Raw genomic sequence first — 17867 nt, 5'->3', positions numbered from 1 at the left:
ATAGCTATTTTATCTCACACCCAGACACCTGTGAAGGATTGTTAAGATTTTTGTCCTTATTCTTCCAAGCAGAAGAAAGCCTCACCTCAGTCAGCTTGTTAAACTGCCTGAACATCTTCCAAACATCATCTGCAAATTCATCAGGAGAAGCGTAAGGTGGTGACAACTTCCGCTGTAGCTTTGCTCTTATCAAAGTCAAGTCAATGGTGTTCTGCCCCTCCTAGAAAATAAAGCAGAAAAGAAAATTCATGGCTTAAATCAGTTTCCCAACCCTGGAAACTTGAAGATATCTGGACTTCAACTCCCAGAATTCCCCAGCCAGCATTTGCACAAATGGCTGGGGAATTCTGGGAATTGAAGTCCAGATATCTTCAAGTTGCCAAGGTTGGGAAACACTGGGTTAAATCTTCTATCAAAAGGTGTTCCAACCATATGCATTTTAGTAACCCAAAGCTAATTTTTCTCAAAAACCTGTTAAGGTAATTTGTAAATGTGATTGTACATGCTCTATTAAAAACAAAAGTATTTTATTAATAACACTCAACACATTGCTATTTTTAGTAGACATGTTTATAAAATATCCCATAATGCTTACATTACAGTAAATGTCATACAATATATAAATATGTTGATTAGTTAGAGCAGACCAAAAGAACAGAACTAAGGAGTCAAAGCTTAATGCTCAGAATTAGATTTCTTCATTAAGAACTCTTTGGCAATAAGAAAAACAAATTAATACTTGCCAAGCGCCTATTACATTTTTTTTCACTTACATAAACTGTACTACAATTCGAGTTATTTAAATTTACATTCTGGCTCATAAAATAAAACTCAATGGGGAAAACTCACTGGAGCATTGGAAAGCCGGTGAAGAGGCCTGCATGGTTCAGAACAAAGTAGCTCAAGGAGAACTCGTTCACATCTCTGTAGAAAGCAAAGTACAAAGCTCCAATGAATGGAGACAATTTGTTACATTACACACAACTTCCTTATAACCAGACAATTGCCAGCTGAATTAAACAGGGGAGGGAAGAAGGAAAGAATAAGGAAAGGAGGAGGGAGGGAGGGAGGGAGAGAAAGAGAGAAAGAGAGAAAGAAAGAAAGAAAGAAAGAAAGAAAGAAAGAAAGAAAGAAAGAAAGGATCTATGACCACAATTGAGCTCAAAATTTTGGTTGTTAAGCAAAAGCGTTAAGTGAGAATCACCTCATTTTACTCAATCCATGACATTCCCTAGCTCTAACAGTGATGTGCAACCTAGGGAAGTACATCTGAAGGCATGTGTAATGTTCTAGTTATGGTTAAATGTGTGGCAGAAAGTGGACTCTGGGTTTGTTTTTCCTATCAGTGAGGTTGAATGTACTGTATATAATTTTACAAGAGCTCTCTCTCTCTCTCTCTCTCTCCCTCCATCTCTGTGTGTGTGTGTGTGTCTGTTTGTTTGTTTGTTTGTGTGTATATACACATACAGTTTATATAGTAGATAATCTATATTTTTGTGTGCCTGTGTGTAATATGTATGTACACATATGGCATATATACATAGAGTTAAATAGTATATTTTGGATCTTCAGTAATAGTAAATAGATAGGGAAATTGCATCTCTTTGAGGCAAGGAGAGGCCATGTACTCTAACCCTAACTCAAACCAGCGGGAGCAGTGGGGGATTGAGATAAGTACTTGCATTTTTTTTTTTTTTGCCTATACCTGCCTTGGGGGGACATATACCTGCTTACCCTCTTTGAAACTTACAGAGCTAGTTTACTGGTTTTCTTTGAAATAAATATTCTAAAAACATTTAATCTACTGATACCTCAATTAATGTAATTTTATTAGTTTCCATTTTTATAAGTTACCAGTAGCCACTGCATTTTCCAACCTCGGCTTATACTCAAGTCAATAAGTTTTCCCAGGTTTTGTGGCAAAAGTAGGTGTCTCGGCTTATAATCGCGTCGACTTATAGTTGAGTATATACGGTAAGTCTCCACACTGTTATTTTGAAAGTGCTGACTTCCTTTTATAGTTTTTCTATCTCAGAAATACTACAAAGAGACCTACATCAATTTATTATTTTCTTTTCTAGTCTTCATGGTTTTTACATATTACATATAGGTTACAATTATCATTTTAATTAAGAAATAAATTATAAGCAATATATTAGACCGGGATTTAATCAGATAATTGTAAAAGCTTCCTTTCTATAGGATGTAGAAATTCTACATTCACCATTTGTTGCCTGTTATTTAAAATAATTTGTGAGCCGGAGCTGGTGGTGGCATCCTTGTCAATTTTCTGGCAGTTCTTTTGGCAAAATTTCAAGGAATTTCAAGGAATGCTATCTACTTTCTAGAGTTGAGAATGACTACCCCAACTGGCTAGGTAGACTAGAACACATCATCTCCCAGTTTCTATCCTCTTTAACCTATTTTCTTTCTTGCTGTCCCGTTTGATTATGGGATTCAAAACAGAAAATTGACCTGGTCCCTCTATAACAGGCCTGGACATTTGCAGCCCAGGCCTTTGACTATCCCTGTCCATCATGCATGAGGTCAATTGTTAATTAGTAATCAAATGAACCCATATAATGTTAATTAACTGTTGCTCTTTAACATAGTATAAGTACACATTTCCAGTAGTGTTTTGTGAAAGTTAAAAGTATATTAAGTCAAAAATAAATTAATTAGTGGTATTTGATGTAGATCACATTTTCATAGACTTATGGTAACATATATTATCATTGGCAGCTAATCAAAAACTATGTAATTTGTTGCTTTTTATAAAATTAATATTGGGGAGTATTAAGTTCAGTCTACCCTGTTTCCCTCCAAATAAGACATTCCGTGATAATAAGCCAAATCGGGCTTTTGAGTGCATGACAATAAAGTCAAGTGCTTATTACAGGGTTCAAAAAAAATATAAGACAGGGTCTTATTTTCAGGGAAACACAGTACTGGTTCAGCCCTCCACAACAGTTCCAATTTCTCAAGTTGCTCTACAACTAAAATGCACTTCATTATGGGAAAATTCCATTAAGTCCTGCGCTTGTTCTTTGGAATGGACTAGCTAGAAATCTTTCAGTCTACAGTGATCCCCCGCTCGTTGCGAGGGTTCCGTTCCAGGAGCCCCCGCAACGAGCGGGTTTTCGCGAAGTAGCGATGCGGAAGTAAAAACACCTTCTGCGCATGTGCAGATGGTGTTTTTATTCCCACAGCGCTAGCGAGGAGCCGAAGATTGGGGGCGGCGCGGCTGTTTGCCGCCGGCATGGAGGGCTTCCTAGCAGCCCCCCAAACCCGGGTTGGGGGTCCGGGGGGCGCTGGCTCTCGCCGCTTTCGAGCTGAATCCGGGAGCGAATTCGCTCCCGGATTCAGCTCGAAAGCGGCGAGAACGAACGGCAAGGAACGCCTTTTCCACGCCGTTCATTCTCGCCGATTTCGAGCTGAATCCGGGAGCGAATTCGCTCCCGGATTCAGCTCGAAAGCGGCGAGAACGAACGGCAAGGAACGCCTTTTCCACGCCGTTCATTCTCGCCGATTTCGAGCTGAATCCGGGAGCGAATTCGCTCCCGGATTCAGCTCGAAAGCGGCGAGAACGAACGGCAAGGAACGCCTTTTCCACGCCGTTCATTCTCGCCGATTTCGAGCTGAATCCGGGAGCGAATTCGCTCCCGGATTCAGCTCGAAAGCGGCGAGAACGAACGGCAAGGAACGCCTTTTCCACGCCGTTCATTCTCGCCGATTTCGAGCTGAATCCGGGAGCGAATTCGCTCCCGGATTCAGCTCGAAAGCGGCGAGAACGAACGGCAAGGAACGCCTTTTCCACGCCGTTCATTCTCGCCGATTTCGAGCTGAATCCGGGAGCGAATTCGCTCCCGGATTCAGCTCGAAAGCGGCGAGAACGAACGGCAAGGAACGCCTTTTCCACGCCGTTCATTCTCGCCGATTTCGAGCTGAATCCGGGAGCGAATTCGCTCCCGGATTCAGCTCGAAAGCGGCGAGAACGAACGGCAAGGAACGCCTTTTCCACGCCGTTCATTCTCGCCGATTTTGAGCTGAATCCGGGAGCGAATTCGCTCCCGGATTCAGCTCGAAAGCGGCGAGAACGAACGGCAAGGAACGCCTTTTCCACGCCGTTCATTCTCGCCGCTTTCGAGCTGAATCCAGGAGCGAATTTGCTCCCGGATTCAGCTCGAAAGCGGCGAGAATGAACGGCGTGGGCGGGCGAAGGGCGGGCGGCAGCGAGGAGTTTGCGTGGGCGGTGGGGAAACTCCTCGCTGACGCCAGCAAGAGGGGGAAGACTCAGGGAAGCCGCCCAGCAGCTGATCTCCCGGTTGCCATCTACGCATGCGTGCCCACGGGCACGCATGCGTAGATGGTATTTTGACTTCCGGGTTGAAAAATAGCGAAGTACCCTGTTCGCAATGGTTGGGGACGCAATAAACGGGGGATCACTGTACTCCAAATTTTCAGTTGACCCATTCATCACAGTCCAAAGGCCCTAGATATGAACAGCATCAGGCTGTCATTTGTTGTCATTTATTATGTCAAATCAATTCTGAAGAGTGCATTTTTCCCTGCAATCAGTGTCAACCCATCTCTCAGTTGGACTAACCTTCTGGTCAACATTTGACAGCATTTTTGATTCTCCATCTTTGTAGACTGCAGGCAAATCAGTCCCATCTTCTCCAATAGCTATTACTGGATCAGAACACAGTAGGCATTTCCAATCCTGGCTGCAAATTGGAAAGCATGTATGAGTGCATGATATATATACAGTTCACCCTATGGAGCAATGTAGGCCAGAAGGCATCTATAATCAGATATAGATGTAGCAACTGTGCTCAATAATAACTGTTCACTAAAGAATGCTTTAAAGTCAAATTGTCATCTTTATTCTTTATTAGGCCCTCTCTGTAGACCCAGACACAACTAGAAAATGCTTCTATTCAGAAGAATTGTAGTAAGGTTTTAGGGCTGGCTGCCTTACATTCAGGTTCTTGAACAGGTAACCTGTTCTTTTGCCTGGCCAATTAACCTTCTATGAAATAAATGAGCTCACCCATTTGTACTGACATCAATTACAATGTTCCCTCAATTTTCGCGGGTTCGAACTTCGCGAATAGCCTATACCACAGTTTTTCAAAAAATATTAATTAAAAATACTTCGCGGTTTTTTTTCTATACCACGGTTTTTCCCACCCGATGACTTCATATGTCATCGCCAAACTAATAATTTTTGCAAATAAATAACAAAAAAAATTAATTATTGTTAATAAATAATTATGTTTATAAATATCAGGATCACTAAGTGTCTTATTCAATGGTGAGTACCAGTAATAATGGTGAGTAAGTGGTTGTTAAGGGAATGGGAAATGGTAATTTAGGGGTTTAAAGTCTTAAGGGATGGCTTGTGATACTGTCCATAGCCAAAAATGGTGTATTTACTTCCGCATCTCTACTTCGCGGAAATTCGACTTTCGCGGGTGGTCTCGGAACGTATCCCCCACGAAAATCGAGGGAACACTGTATATTCTCAACTAAAAAATTAGGCCCACACTATACCTCTGTCATCACTGTTGTCATTTTGATTCCCCAAAAATCACATTCAGAGTAACAGTCACTATATTGCACAATGTTCAAAGGTATAGTAATGGGATTTTAATACTCAGGAAGTTATGTATTTGCTTATAGCGGATGAACACATTTGCTTTTTCTTAATGTTACCCAAACATTTGTTTTAATAGCAATTCTATTATACTACTTATTTCTGACCTTTACATCTAAAAATATCTTGTTTTTTTAAAAAATCTATTTCACCTCTCAATTACTTCATGCCCTGAAAATATCATACAGTGAGGATTTCCCAAAGATGAGATGATATAATTCAATTCAATTCAATCAATCAATCAAACAAACAATCAATCAGTATGCCTTCTAATTCTAGGAAGTTTGCCTTTACAAGAGACTTTAATTCTTATTTCTTCTTATTAATGAGAAGAGCACTTTTCCGGAAGCCCTGTTTCTTGTCATATACTTTTACAAGAATTGTACAAGATGAGGGATTTAAAACAATGACTAGTTTAATTCAACTGGGTCTCCAAACTTCATAGCAAGCCATGACTCCCTACCATATGAAGTGCCTTAGATTTCATTAAAACAATTCTTAATTGTGTGAAAAGGGTGCTCTGCTCGTTTAATTTCAAAATCTTATCTGGCTTAGAAAAAATGAAACACAGAACAGCATCTGTAATTTCTACCATATAAGTTCCGATCAGGCAAAAGAACTTAGGAGGGTTATTCAAAAGAAGAGAAGCAATTATTATTATTATTATTAATAATAATAATAATAATAATAATAATAATAATAATAATAATAAACAATAATAATAATAATAATAATAATAATAATAGATTTGTATGCCGCCCCTCTCCATACAGTGGTACCCCAATTAACAATCACAATCCGTTCCGGAAGGTTGGTTAACCAAAATGGTCATTATCTGAAACAATTTTCCCCATAGGAAATAATGGAAATAGATTTAATTGGTTCCCAGCCTTTATTTCCTATGGGTTTTTTTAACTATTGGATTTGTACTGTTTTGCTGTTGTGAGCTGCCCCGAGTCTTTGGAGAGAGGCTGCATACAAATCTAATTAATGATGATGATGATGATGTCTATGCCCAGGCCCCTGCCCCCACCATCCCAAAAAGAAGCCGCCACCGGTGTCCTCAAAGTGAAGCCACCGCCGCGACCAGCAGACTCAGCCGCTGCCTCATCATAGCCAAAGCAACGCTTTGCTGCTTCCCTGGCGAAGGGACAAAGGCAGAGGTAAGGGGGGGAGTGAGGGACAATGGGGGTAAGGGGTAAAGAGGTAAGGAGAAGGGAGCGGGAGTAAAGGACAAGGGGTGTAACATTTCGAATAATAACAAGATTTCTGTTTGGTATCCAAATTTTTGTTCGGTATGCGAAGCAAATTTTTGGTTATTATCCGAAAAGTACGCTAACCAAGGCATTCGTTAACCGAGGTACCACTGTGGTTATAATGACGCAGACATTGCAACTCATCTTCTGGGTTTTTGACTTTGTAATAAGACATTAGATTAAAACAACTAGATTTGCTGCAACATTTTCTATACTTCCACTACAAGGAAAACTGCATATAAAAAAACCTGTACCCAGGGATTTCCTGAAGGGCAGGCAGGTGACAATCCAAGTGGTAGCACTTTTTGCAACTATCACACATGACTACAGCACCAGTTTTCAGGCAGATCCTGCAACAAGCATTTTCCTCCCCATTAGCTGTGCCATCATGGCTGTGAACAGACTGCATTTCCATGGCAGAGCTGGTGCTGCCACTTGGGGAGATCAGCCGGGGGACCATAGAGACTTCTGGAAGGAGGGCATCCTGGGGCAAGATAACTGGTTTGGTGCTTTTAGTCTCTGTACCAGAAGCAGGATGCTCGATAGCTGCCTCCATCTGCTCCTCCTGGAGGACAAGGAGAGAATGACAACGCATAAGAAAAATAGGCCAAAAAGAAAGAAAGAGAGAGCAGGGCAAAGGGAAAAAAAAGAACAAAAGGAAACTCATTAGGACAATTGCAACCCTGGAATGAATCTGGAAAGTTTTATTACTCTCAAGAAAATCTCTATGGTATTCTTCATGATTCATTGTTATTTTTTAATGGATAATTATCTTCAACATAGAAGAGACCCTAGAGCAGGGGTAGGCAAAATTGGCTCTTCTATGATTTATGGACTTCAACTCCCGGAATTCCTGAGCCAATCATGCTAGCTCAGGAATTCTGGGAGTTGACATCCACATGTCACAGAAGAGCCAACTTTGCCTATCTCTGCCCTAAAGAATCACTGCAGAATCCTATTCTTATTCTGTAAAATAGCTGTCAAGCCCAAACCCAGAGAGAAACCCATTTCTGCCTAATGGACACAATTTAATCTAGATACATCCTGAGATAGTGTAGATATAGTAAGAAATTGAGGCTATACCCTCAACTTCCCCCCACCATCCAGCTCACGTTTTTTAAATCTGGGCCTCTCTCTGGCAAAGCTCTTTGCTGCCCAAAATTGGGGAAGAGGATTCAGTTAGTACATATTCTATCCCAATTATCTAAACTTCTCGGAAACCTCAAAAACTTTGACCAGCTGTAGCTCAAATATTATTCCTTCTAGACGATTATAATCCCACCCCCCAATATAATTTTAATTCAAGATATCTGGTAATCCTAGAAATCAAATCCGAGAACATCCTTAGCACAATTTTAAAAAGATCTTGCTTGTCTGCTTCCTTTCTCATTCAATCTCTCGTCCTCCCTCCCTCCCATACATATAGCATTGCTCCAACCTCCATGGAGTATTCCTGCTTCTATACTGCAGGAGCTGGTTCTGGTACTTTATAGTATATACAACAGATAACAGCTGGATTAGTTTTTAAGACTTCTATCAAACAATCAAGACCATATGGATATAGACTGGGAGTGCTGCTCGGTGACACCGGCCAACACTATACTGACTATTCTTACCCAGAGACTTGGACATTTGATTACTTGGACATTTACACTGGACTCTCCCAGAACTTAATTGTTTTAGAGTCTGGCGCCATCTACCTGTTGATTGCTTTTTTCCTATATTTTATATTTTATACTATATTTATTCCTGTTTTTAAATGCTTTATTTTTTAGATAAATTATTGGGGGGGGGGAGTTTTTTAATGATGGATAGCTGCAATTATTGGAATGAATGGTATGAATGGGGTTATGAAATGAATGGGTGGAATTATAGTATGAATGAGATAAATGGCAATTATAATTTTTATGATATGAATGTGTGGGATGGATGGGATGGAATGAATGAGAATAGTCCACCTGGCGATGGAGAGACAGGAGGGATGGGAGTATCTATCTCCGGGGTAGCGGAGGGCCAGAATATCCCAGTCTTGCTAAGGAGGGGTAGATATGGCCATTGGAGCTGTGAGTTCTGCCACCTGTTTACTGGACCCCTGTCCCTCTTGGTTAGTTTCGGCCAGCCGAGAGGTGACACGGAGCTAGGTCCAGGAGATTGTCAACGCCTCCTTGGGGAAGGGGTCCTTTCCAGCTCCTTATAAGGACGCACTTGTGCCCCCTCCTCAAGAAGCCTTCCCTGGACCCAGCCGTGCTCAATAACTACTGTCCAGTCTCCAACCTTTCCTTTATGGGGAAGGTTGTTGAGAAGGTGGTGGCGCTCCAACTCCAGCGGTCCTTGGAAGAAGCCGATTATCTAGGCCCTCAGCAGTCTGGTTTCAGGCCCGGCTACAGCACGGAAACTGCTTTGGTCGCGTTGATAGATGATCAACGCGGGCCCAGGACAGAGGCTTGTTCTCTGTCCGGGTGCTTCTTGACCTCTCAGCGGCTTTCAATACCATCGATCATGGTATCCTTCTGCGCCAGCTGAAGGGGTTGGGAGTGGGAGGCATTGTTCTTCAGTGGTTCTCTTCCTACCTCTCCGGTCGGTCGCAGTCGGTGTTAGTGGGGGGTCAGAGGTCGACCTCTAGGTCTCTCCCTTGTGGGGTGCCTCAGGGGTCGGTCCTCTCCCCCTGCTATTTAATATCTACATGAAACCGCTGGGTGAGATCATCCAAGGGCATGGGGTGAGGTATCATCAATATGCTGATGATACCCAGTTATACATCTCCACCCCATGTCCAGTCAATGAAGCAGTGGAAGTGATGTGCCGGTGCCTGGAGGCTGTTGGGGTCTGGATGGGTGTCAACAAGCTCAAACTCAATCCAGACAAGACGGAGTGGCTGTGGGTTTTGCCTCCCAAGGGCAATTCCATCTGTCCGTCCATTACCCGGGGCGGGGGGGATTATTGACCCTCAGAGAGGGTTCACAACTTGGGCATCCTCCTCGATCCACAGCTAACATTGGAACACCATCTTTTGGCTTTGGTAAGGAGGGCGTTTGCCCAGGTTCGCCTGGTGCATCAGTGGCGGCCGATTTGGACAGTGAGTCATTGCTCACAGTCGTTCATGCCCTTATCACCTCAAGGTTCGATTACTGCAACGCTCTCTACATGGGGCTACCTTTGAAAAGTGTTCGGAAACTTCAGATTGCGCAGAATGCGGCCATGAGAGCTATTGTGTGGCTTCCTAGATTCGCCCACGTTTCTACAACACTCCGTGGCCTGCACTGGCTGCCGATTGGTTTCTGGTCACAATTCAGTGTTGGTAATGACCTTTAAAGCCATTCATGGCATTGGACCAGAATACCTCCGGAATCACCTTCTACCGCATGAATCCCAGCGGCCGATAAGGTGCCACAGATTGGCCTTCTCCGGGTCACATCGACCAAACAATGTCGTTTGGCGGGCCCCAGGGGAAAAGCCTTCTCTGTGGCGGCCCAGGCCCTCTGGAATCAACTCTCCCTGGAGATTAGAACGGCCCCCACCCTCCTTGTCTTTCGCAAGTTACTCAAGACCCACCAATATCGCCAGGTATGGGGGAACTAAGACATCTTCCTCAGGCTTTCTTATATTTTATGTTTGGTATGCATGTTTTGTATGGTTTTTAATTGTTGGGGTTTTTTTTAATGTAATTTTATTATTAGATTTGTTTCATTATTATAGTTTTTTATTACTGTTGTGAGCCGCCCCGAGTCTTCAGAGAGGGGCGGCATACAAATCTAATTAATAATAATAATAACAACAACAACAACAATACTGCTTCTCTGCCAATTTACCCAGAAATAGATTATTCTAAAAAGAAAACAAAAAAAATGCTGACCTTCACTGCATTTGCTAGCCCTGCTTGTTGGATACCAGCTTGTTGACCTCCTTGTTCAATCACAATGAGATTATAATCTTCACGGGAATTGCCCGGAAAGACTTTGAAGACAGGTGGCTTGTTATCTGATGTCAAATCCACATCCAACCGCTCCAGACTAACCCGGGGCACTTTCCGAACAAGACCAGTTTCTCCATCTTGGACACGGGTTCTAAGAATGTGCAAGGATCATTTTAGGTTAAACAGGCCAGAGTTAATTCTAATACAATAAAATCCCAATTCACAGGGGTAAATTAAACTCCATACTGAAACATTATCAATTATTTGACAAATGCTAAGACTTTTATTTCACGGTAGCTAATCCAAAATGCATCTTCAAGTTAGGAACATTTTGTTTGAGACAAGTCCTGTACTCTGAATTATCTTATTAATAAGGCATGTCTTCACAGAGAACCCTGCTTCTGATTCTACATGAAGGCTGGTGTAGATTCTGATTGTACAGTTGCCTGGAGTTCAGCAGGACAATATTTTTTTAGTACTATTATCTTTTGGAGAAGGAGGGTAGTCAGACCTTATATATTACACTTTCCTGTAGTTTGTGCCAAGTAAGGAGAAAAAAATTATGCAACTTACTCCATGGCAATGCAATTTACTATTCTCAATGGTTGTACCCACATCTACTTTCAGGAAAAAAATGAACATTATTTATAAATTAATCTTCTCTCTTTTCTGCACAAAGTAGTCTAAGCATCTTATAAATCTAAAAAGAATGTTGTTACAAAAAAAATTATGAAAATGTATCTGCCATCACTCATGAAAATAGACATAAAGGGGGAAAGGCTTTTCGCCAATCTCCACATGTGGTGTTCCTATTGATGGGACCAGAGTAATGCATCCAGAGTAACTTCTACAATTAATTCTTCTCCGTAGATAGTTCAAATGTTTCTTCAGTGGCATTTCCTGTATTTCCAGTATACACAGTCAAAGGATATGGAATAAGACTTATTTCTCCAGGATAAAATAAAATAATTTTAACAGTTCAAGTAACCCATTTCAAGCTCCAATCTGCTCTTAAGATTTCATTATCAATATAAAGACCCTGGATACTGCTATCCATAATCAATCAAACTTTTTTCTGCAGGACAAGACTCCTTTTTTGTGTCACACAACAGAAAGCACACTTAACAGTAAAAACAAAATGGATGTTAAATCCCAATACTCAAAACATCTGGAACGATTTCAGGATGGACTCCAGCAGTTTTTAAAAAAAACATAGCAAAACAGAAATAAACACGACTTGCCTTTTCATTCCAGACACTTCACCAGAATATGATCCTTCTGTTTTTAAAAAGGGAAAGAAACAAGTGTCAAGAAGCTCATGAGTAATTCCCCATTCTATCCTCCCCCAACAAAAATTACACTGATTTTTGGAGTGACATTTTACTTCTATCAAGCCACAAGCAAAGTGAAATGACAACCCAAGAGTAGTCTTTCCTGGCTTTGCACTAGACCACGTGTCAAACTTGTTGCCTCGCGGTGCCATCATGTCACCTCTCATGATGTTCTTCCCATATGCGGAGCTGGGGTGGGTGTGGCATGCATGACGCATCCAGCCCATGGGCCGCCAGTTTGACATCCCTGCTCTAGACTCTCATTGAACACACATTTATTTTCATATTCCTTACCTACACCAAAGCCATCACCAACGTCCATTGTCTGAAAGAAATGTGAGAAAAAATATATTAATTAAAATATAGGGCTAAGTCCAAAACTGATTCCTCACCATCTTTTAGCAATGTGTATTTAGTTGTTCTTGGCCTTGTATAAAACAGGGCCCCCGACTGCAGTTTTTCAATTCAATGTATTCTCTTCTAGGAAGAATCGGCACCAGCTTCCATCTCATTTCATCAATGCACTACCAAGCATGCTCGTGCATTAAGGACTCTCTTCCTTGCCCTGTGTTCTGCTCACCTGTCCAGCAGAAGAAGCACTGGCATCATTGATATAGCAGTCGGGGATGGCCTGCCGCTGGCTGTTGGAAGGCAGCACAGGCTGAAGCAAAGCTCCCTTATTCATTATGCTTGTCTGCAGAGACATCTGTTGGACACCCTACATAGAAAAGTGTACCACGAAGCCTGTAACTGCCCTGATAGCATCTCCCAGATCATAGAGACGGGTTGACCAGCTGAAACTGCTGGTTCAGATGCACCGGGCTGTCACTGGAGAGAAAACTGCACAAACAAGAACCAGTACCTGAGAAGGGGGGACAGAACCTTGTCTGACTGCCACTCCTGATGCAGCTGAAGCGTTAGTCCTCTGTTGGGGTGTTTGGGCATTGGCAGCCACTGGCAAACCACTCCGTTCTGACACTATCTGACCTGCGGGACAGGAGAAAGGTCTGAATCTGGCTGGCATTTACAGTCCCACAATATCAATTTTCAATTTATTATTTGGGGGGGGGGGGACCAGGATTTTCTAAATTCTCTAATTTTGCTGATCCTTAGCCTTTCTTCCCCCCTTGAAATACAGCTCCAAACACAAAGACTCCAACATCTTCTTGAGCAGGAAGAATTTAATTTCACAATCACTTACCGAATGTCTCTGCACTTTTGATCCAGGCATTTAAATCCCACTGGAACTTCATGTCTCCATGAGGTTCCACTGGATCCACAATCATCTTTAGAGCTCTGTGCAGTTGAAAATAAATCTAAAAGAAAAAATGGGAGAGGAGGATACGTGAAACCACAAACATATAACTTATGTTCTGCATTGCCATTAGATACATGATAATAGAAAAACAGAGACAGGCCAGGTCATTTAATTCTTACAACTTCATTTCCCTCCCCAAATCATTTATTAACCAAGGAATATACATACCAGTTTCTTTGACAGCAGCAGTGCAGTGTTGTTGTCACTCTCCAAGGCCCAATTAGCAAAGCGCAAGATATGTTCTTGGTGACGCTGCAGCTTTGTCATGGCCCAATGCTGCCTTTCCAGTTTCTCTTGTTGGCCTTCAGTGACTTTCTGGAAAACAGTGAAGCTTAGGTGAAGAAACAGAAGTGGGAGGTACGTTCACATAATCAAGGCAGACAAGGCAGCCTTTCCTAGAAATTTTACAGTGATAATATATATAATCTGCCATGGTTCTATGCTATCCTGTCCTTTAGAGACCTCAAACAAACTTTTTTTCCCTAACTGAAAACTGTTAGAATAGGAAGACAGCATAGTTATCTGGGATAGATCATTGGTTAGCAAAAGGTTAAGCCACAGTAGAATATAATGTAGACTATTCAAGAAATGATGTGTCAAACTAAAATAGAAATATCATTTCTGGAGATCATTCTGGAATTACTGGGGATGGTTTATTCCTTATTTTACCATCAAATCAAAAGTCTTCAAAGACTTAATTAAGAGGCGAGATACTAATAAAGTTTGATGAATTCCTGAATATGGAAGACTTTAAATAAAGAGACTGCTTTGTGTAGTCCACTAGTATTAGGTTTTTACTCTTCCATTTGTTTTGCACATCACAATTATCTAATGTGGATTCTGCATCCAAGAGTTTGAGGAAGAGGAATATCCAATTCTTTGACTTTTGAAGTTTCTCGCATTGGGAAAAATTATGTAATACATAGAAAAAAGGACTTTTGCCATGAATTGGGAACTAAAATGTAGCTGTAGGATTGTGCACCCACTGGAAGACAGATCACTAGCCATTTATTTGATTAAAGAGAATAAAAGGCAAACAAAAGGCACTTTGGGTAAAGTTGTTAAATGCACTTTGGGTAAAGTTGTTAAAAATCTGGAATCTTTTAAAAGAAAGACAAAACCAGTTATTTCACTTGTGCCAGTTTGAAACCTTCAGATGCAGGAAACAGATTAAAGACATAACCATGAACAAAAAAGGAACTTATAATGAGAAAACAATCTTTAAAAAAGAAGGGACCTTGAGAAAGACTAAAATACATAGAAAATCAAGATCATTTATTGGACAGTATCTATACATTGTAACTGAAACACTACATTGAAGCAATAAAAATAAAAATTGTGACAAACTGGATAAAAAACTACAAAGAAGTGCAGTGAATCAATGGATTCATGGAGGGTAGAGGAAATCAGTAAACGCTAGCCCAAGCTCTAATTGAAGAGATAATTGGAACAAAATGCTATATAAATGTTATATAATTCCATTGTCAATGGACAAATCATATAATAATGGAAATGTCTTTAAAAAGGAATCATTTATCCTAAGTGATTGATAGGCAATTTTTAAAAAATATTCTGGAAATAAAAACATTCAGGGAATTTCAAAATAAAATCTGAATTGAAATCACATATTTCTCTTAGAAATTATTCAGAATATAAATGTAAAGTACAACAATAACGACAATAAACAATATTTCAAACTGGGAGGGGGGGAAATCTTGCCAACAATACAATAATTGAAAACCAAAGTGGGGAGAATATACAACCACAACCAGGAAGAAATTATATATATTCACTACCCAAACTCAAAAGAAAAATGTATCTTACAACAGATTATACAGCAAGACAAACAAAAATATTTGGAATGTAGCTTTTCAAAAAAGATACTAAAAACAATTGAAAAAATGAAATTGATACAAACCATTAAAGTTTAACATATTACTTGTTTCCCCCCAAAATAAGAAATCCCCTGATAAGCCCAATTGGGCTTTGAATGCATGGCAATAAAGCCAAGCAATTATTTCAAGGCTTCAAAAAATATAAGGGTCTTATTTTCAGAGAAATGCGGTAAATATGGAACAAAAATTAAGGGATTGAACTTCTTTTTATATTTTAATTATACTTTTACCTTACTTCTTGCATTTGAGCCCTGCTTAATGTGTAGTACTACTGCATGCTACTTCTGCTGTCTGCCGATTTGGCAATTCAAATCTCACCAAGCTCAAGGTTGATTCAGCCTTCCATCCTTTGGAGGTGGGTAAAATGAGGACCCAAATTGTTGGGGGCAATATGCTGACTCTCTCAACTACTTAGAGGTCTATAAAACGGTTTATAATTCTAAGTGCTATTGCTATTTCTAGCTTTTTATCTATTTTTGTACAATCCTTATGCAGTGATAAAACTAAATAAAACTTTAAAATGAGAACACTAACAAATTTATAGGATGGCATAGTGTATCCTGCAACTAGTTCAACATTATACACTGTACTTGCCAATATTCTCATTCCTATCTTACCTGTGCTTCACTAACCAGCACCTTAGCACGTTTATTGAGTTCCTTCATAATTTGCAAAATAGACATCTTCACATCTACCTGCACCCGTTTCTGCACATCTGCCACCTGCCGGATCCTGTTGAGGCAGTAACATAGTTTTCTTACTCTACAATTACTTACAACAGGGGTATGCAAAAAAAAAAGTTTCTAATCCAAAATAAAAATGTTATTCTTGTTTCAAGTAGGCTGTTTGGAAGATGTTATTCTGGGTTTCAGCAGATTAAAAACAACAATTCGCAGGGGATAATTTATACATCTTTCTGTTCTACATAATCTACACATCTGCCAATTTTCACAGCATTTTTCTTTTCCTAATTTCCTTAGTTTGCCAACCGTGCAGGTAATCCTCGTCTTACAATTACAATTGGGACCACCATTTCCATTGCTAATCAGAGCTGCTGTTAAGTGAGACAAGCCCAATTTTATGACCTTTTTGCTATGGTTAAACAAATCATAGAAGTTAAGTGAATCACATGGTCATTAAGTGAATTCAGCTTCCCCCCACTGAAGCCAACTGGGAAGGTTTGCAAATGGTGACCATATGACTCCTCTGCAATTATTGTAAATAAATACTAGTTTCCAAACACTCAAATTTTAATCATGCTACAATGGTTCTGAGTATGAGGACCATTCATAATTCCCTTTTTTATTGCCATTATAACTTTGAATGGTCACTAAAAGAATTCCTGAAAGTCAAGTACTACCTGTATTGTCTGGAATACTATTTCTGGGCACCAAAGCTGGTGTGCTTCCTTCTTATCTTCAGTGACAATCTTTTATAGAAAGATTGCAATTGCAGCTTTTTCTGGACCTTGATTCTCTCCACTCAGTCTGTCAGTCCATGGTGAACACACAGCTGGACTATTGCAATGCCATCTTCGTGCAGTTACCCATGAAGACTACTTGGAGGCTACACCTATGCTGAGTACAGTGGCATGAGTAGTTTTGGGGGCCCTAATAGTAGCATGTATAACACTACTGCTCTGTGAGCTGCATTGTTTACCAGTCTGCTTCTGTGTGCAATTCAAAGTGTTGATCACCTTAAAGCTCCACATGGCATGGGTCAAGGTTACCTGAGGGACCATCTCATCCTACTGAGATTGGCAGAGAAGACTAGCAGAGGAGGCATACTGCAGATGCCCTACCATGAGATTATTTCAACTTGCGTAGTCCAGGAGGAGGGCCTTCTCTGCTCATTCTGGAACGTCTTGTGTGGTCCACCCCCCACCCCCCTCCATGTGAGGTTGGCCCCAACTCTCCCATCTTTTCATAAGGGCCTAAAGACGTGGCTCTGCTTGCTGGCCTTGGACTTCAATGAGGGGACAACACAATATGGATGGTTGATCAAACAACGGATCTCACCCTTCTCATTCTGCCCCATCTTCTGTACGTGTCCTTGGTTTTGAATTCTTGCTTTTAAATTTTGTGCGTATGTGCGTATGTTTTAACTACAAGGCACCCAGAGTTAGATTATAAGATGGGAGACCAATAATTTTTACCATTAAAATGAAATACTTCACAGAAAATTATCTATTCTAAAAGATCATCGCTGTGAAACTCCTACAAAATGACATACTGAACGGTGGGGCTTCCCCACACCCCGCTTGCTGATAAACAGCTAATGTTGCTGCCAAATTTGGCTCTTTAGCAGCCCACTCCCCAGATTTGAATGGGGGGTACTAGAGATGACCTATTACAACCTTTGGACCATCATGTAATTGCCTGAGAAGAGAAATCAGTAAGAGTAGCTGTTGTGGCCCATTCACGTCCTGTGCAATTAGTAATGGACCCAGAAGACCCAGAAACAGTGGAGGTGCTATCATAAAAAAAGATCTTTTT

At 40.8% G+C, this 17867-nt stretch overlaps 1 protein-coding gene across 1 annotated transcript in view; it reads right to left on the bottom strand.

The window, feature by feature from the left end:
• The window catches only part of TRIM28 (tripartite motif containing 28), a 45149-nt gene that overhangs the window by 9461 nt on the left and 17821 nt on the right, over positions 1–17867 (bottom strand). The window contains 12 exon segments of the mRNA XM_070727950.1: positions 86–220; positions 850–924; positions 4607–4727; positions 7170–7480; positions 10769–10979; positions 12070–12106; positions 12454–12484; positions 12740–12877; positions 13022–13146; positions 13361–13475; positions 13646–13792; positions 15990–16104. Of these exon segments, the coding sequence (XP_070584051.1) occupies positions 86–220; positions 850–924; positions 4607–4727; positions 7170–7480; positions 10769–10979; positions 12070–12106; positions 12454–12484; positions 12740–12877; positions 13022–13146; positions 13361–13475; positions 13646–13792; positions 15990–16104 (1561 nt within the window).

Source organism: Erythrolamprus reginae, chromosome Z (assembly GCF_031021105.1).
Source record: "Erythrolamprus reginae isolate rEryReg1 chromosome Z, rEryReg1.hap1, whole genome shotgun sequence".
Lineage (NCBI taxonomy): Eukaryota > Metazoa > Chordata > Lepidosauria > Squamata > Dipsadidae > Erythrolamprus > Erythrolamprus reginae.
This window is presented reverse-complemented; position numbering and strand designations above follow the sequence as displayed.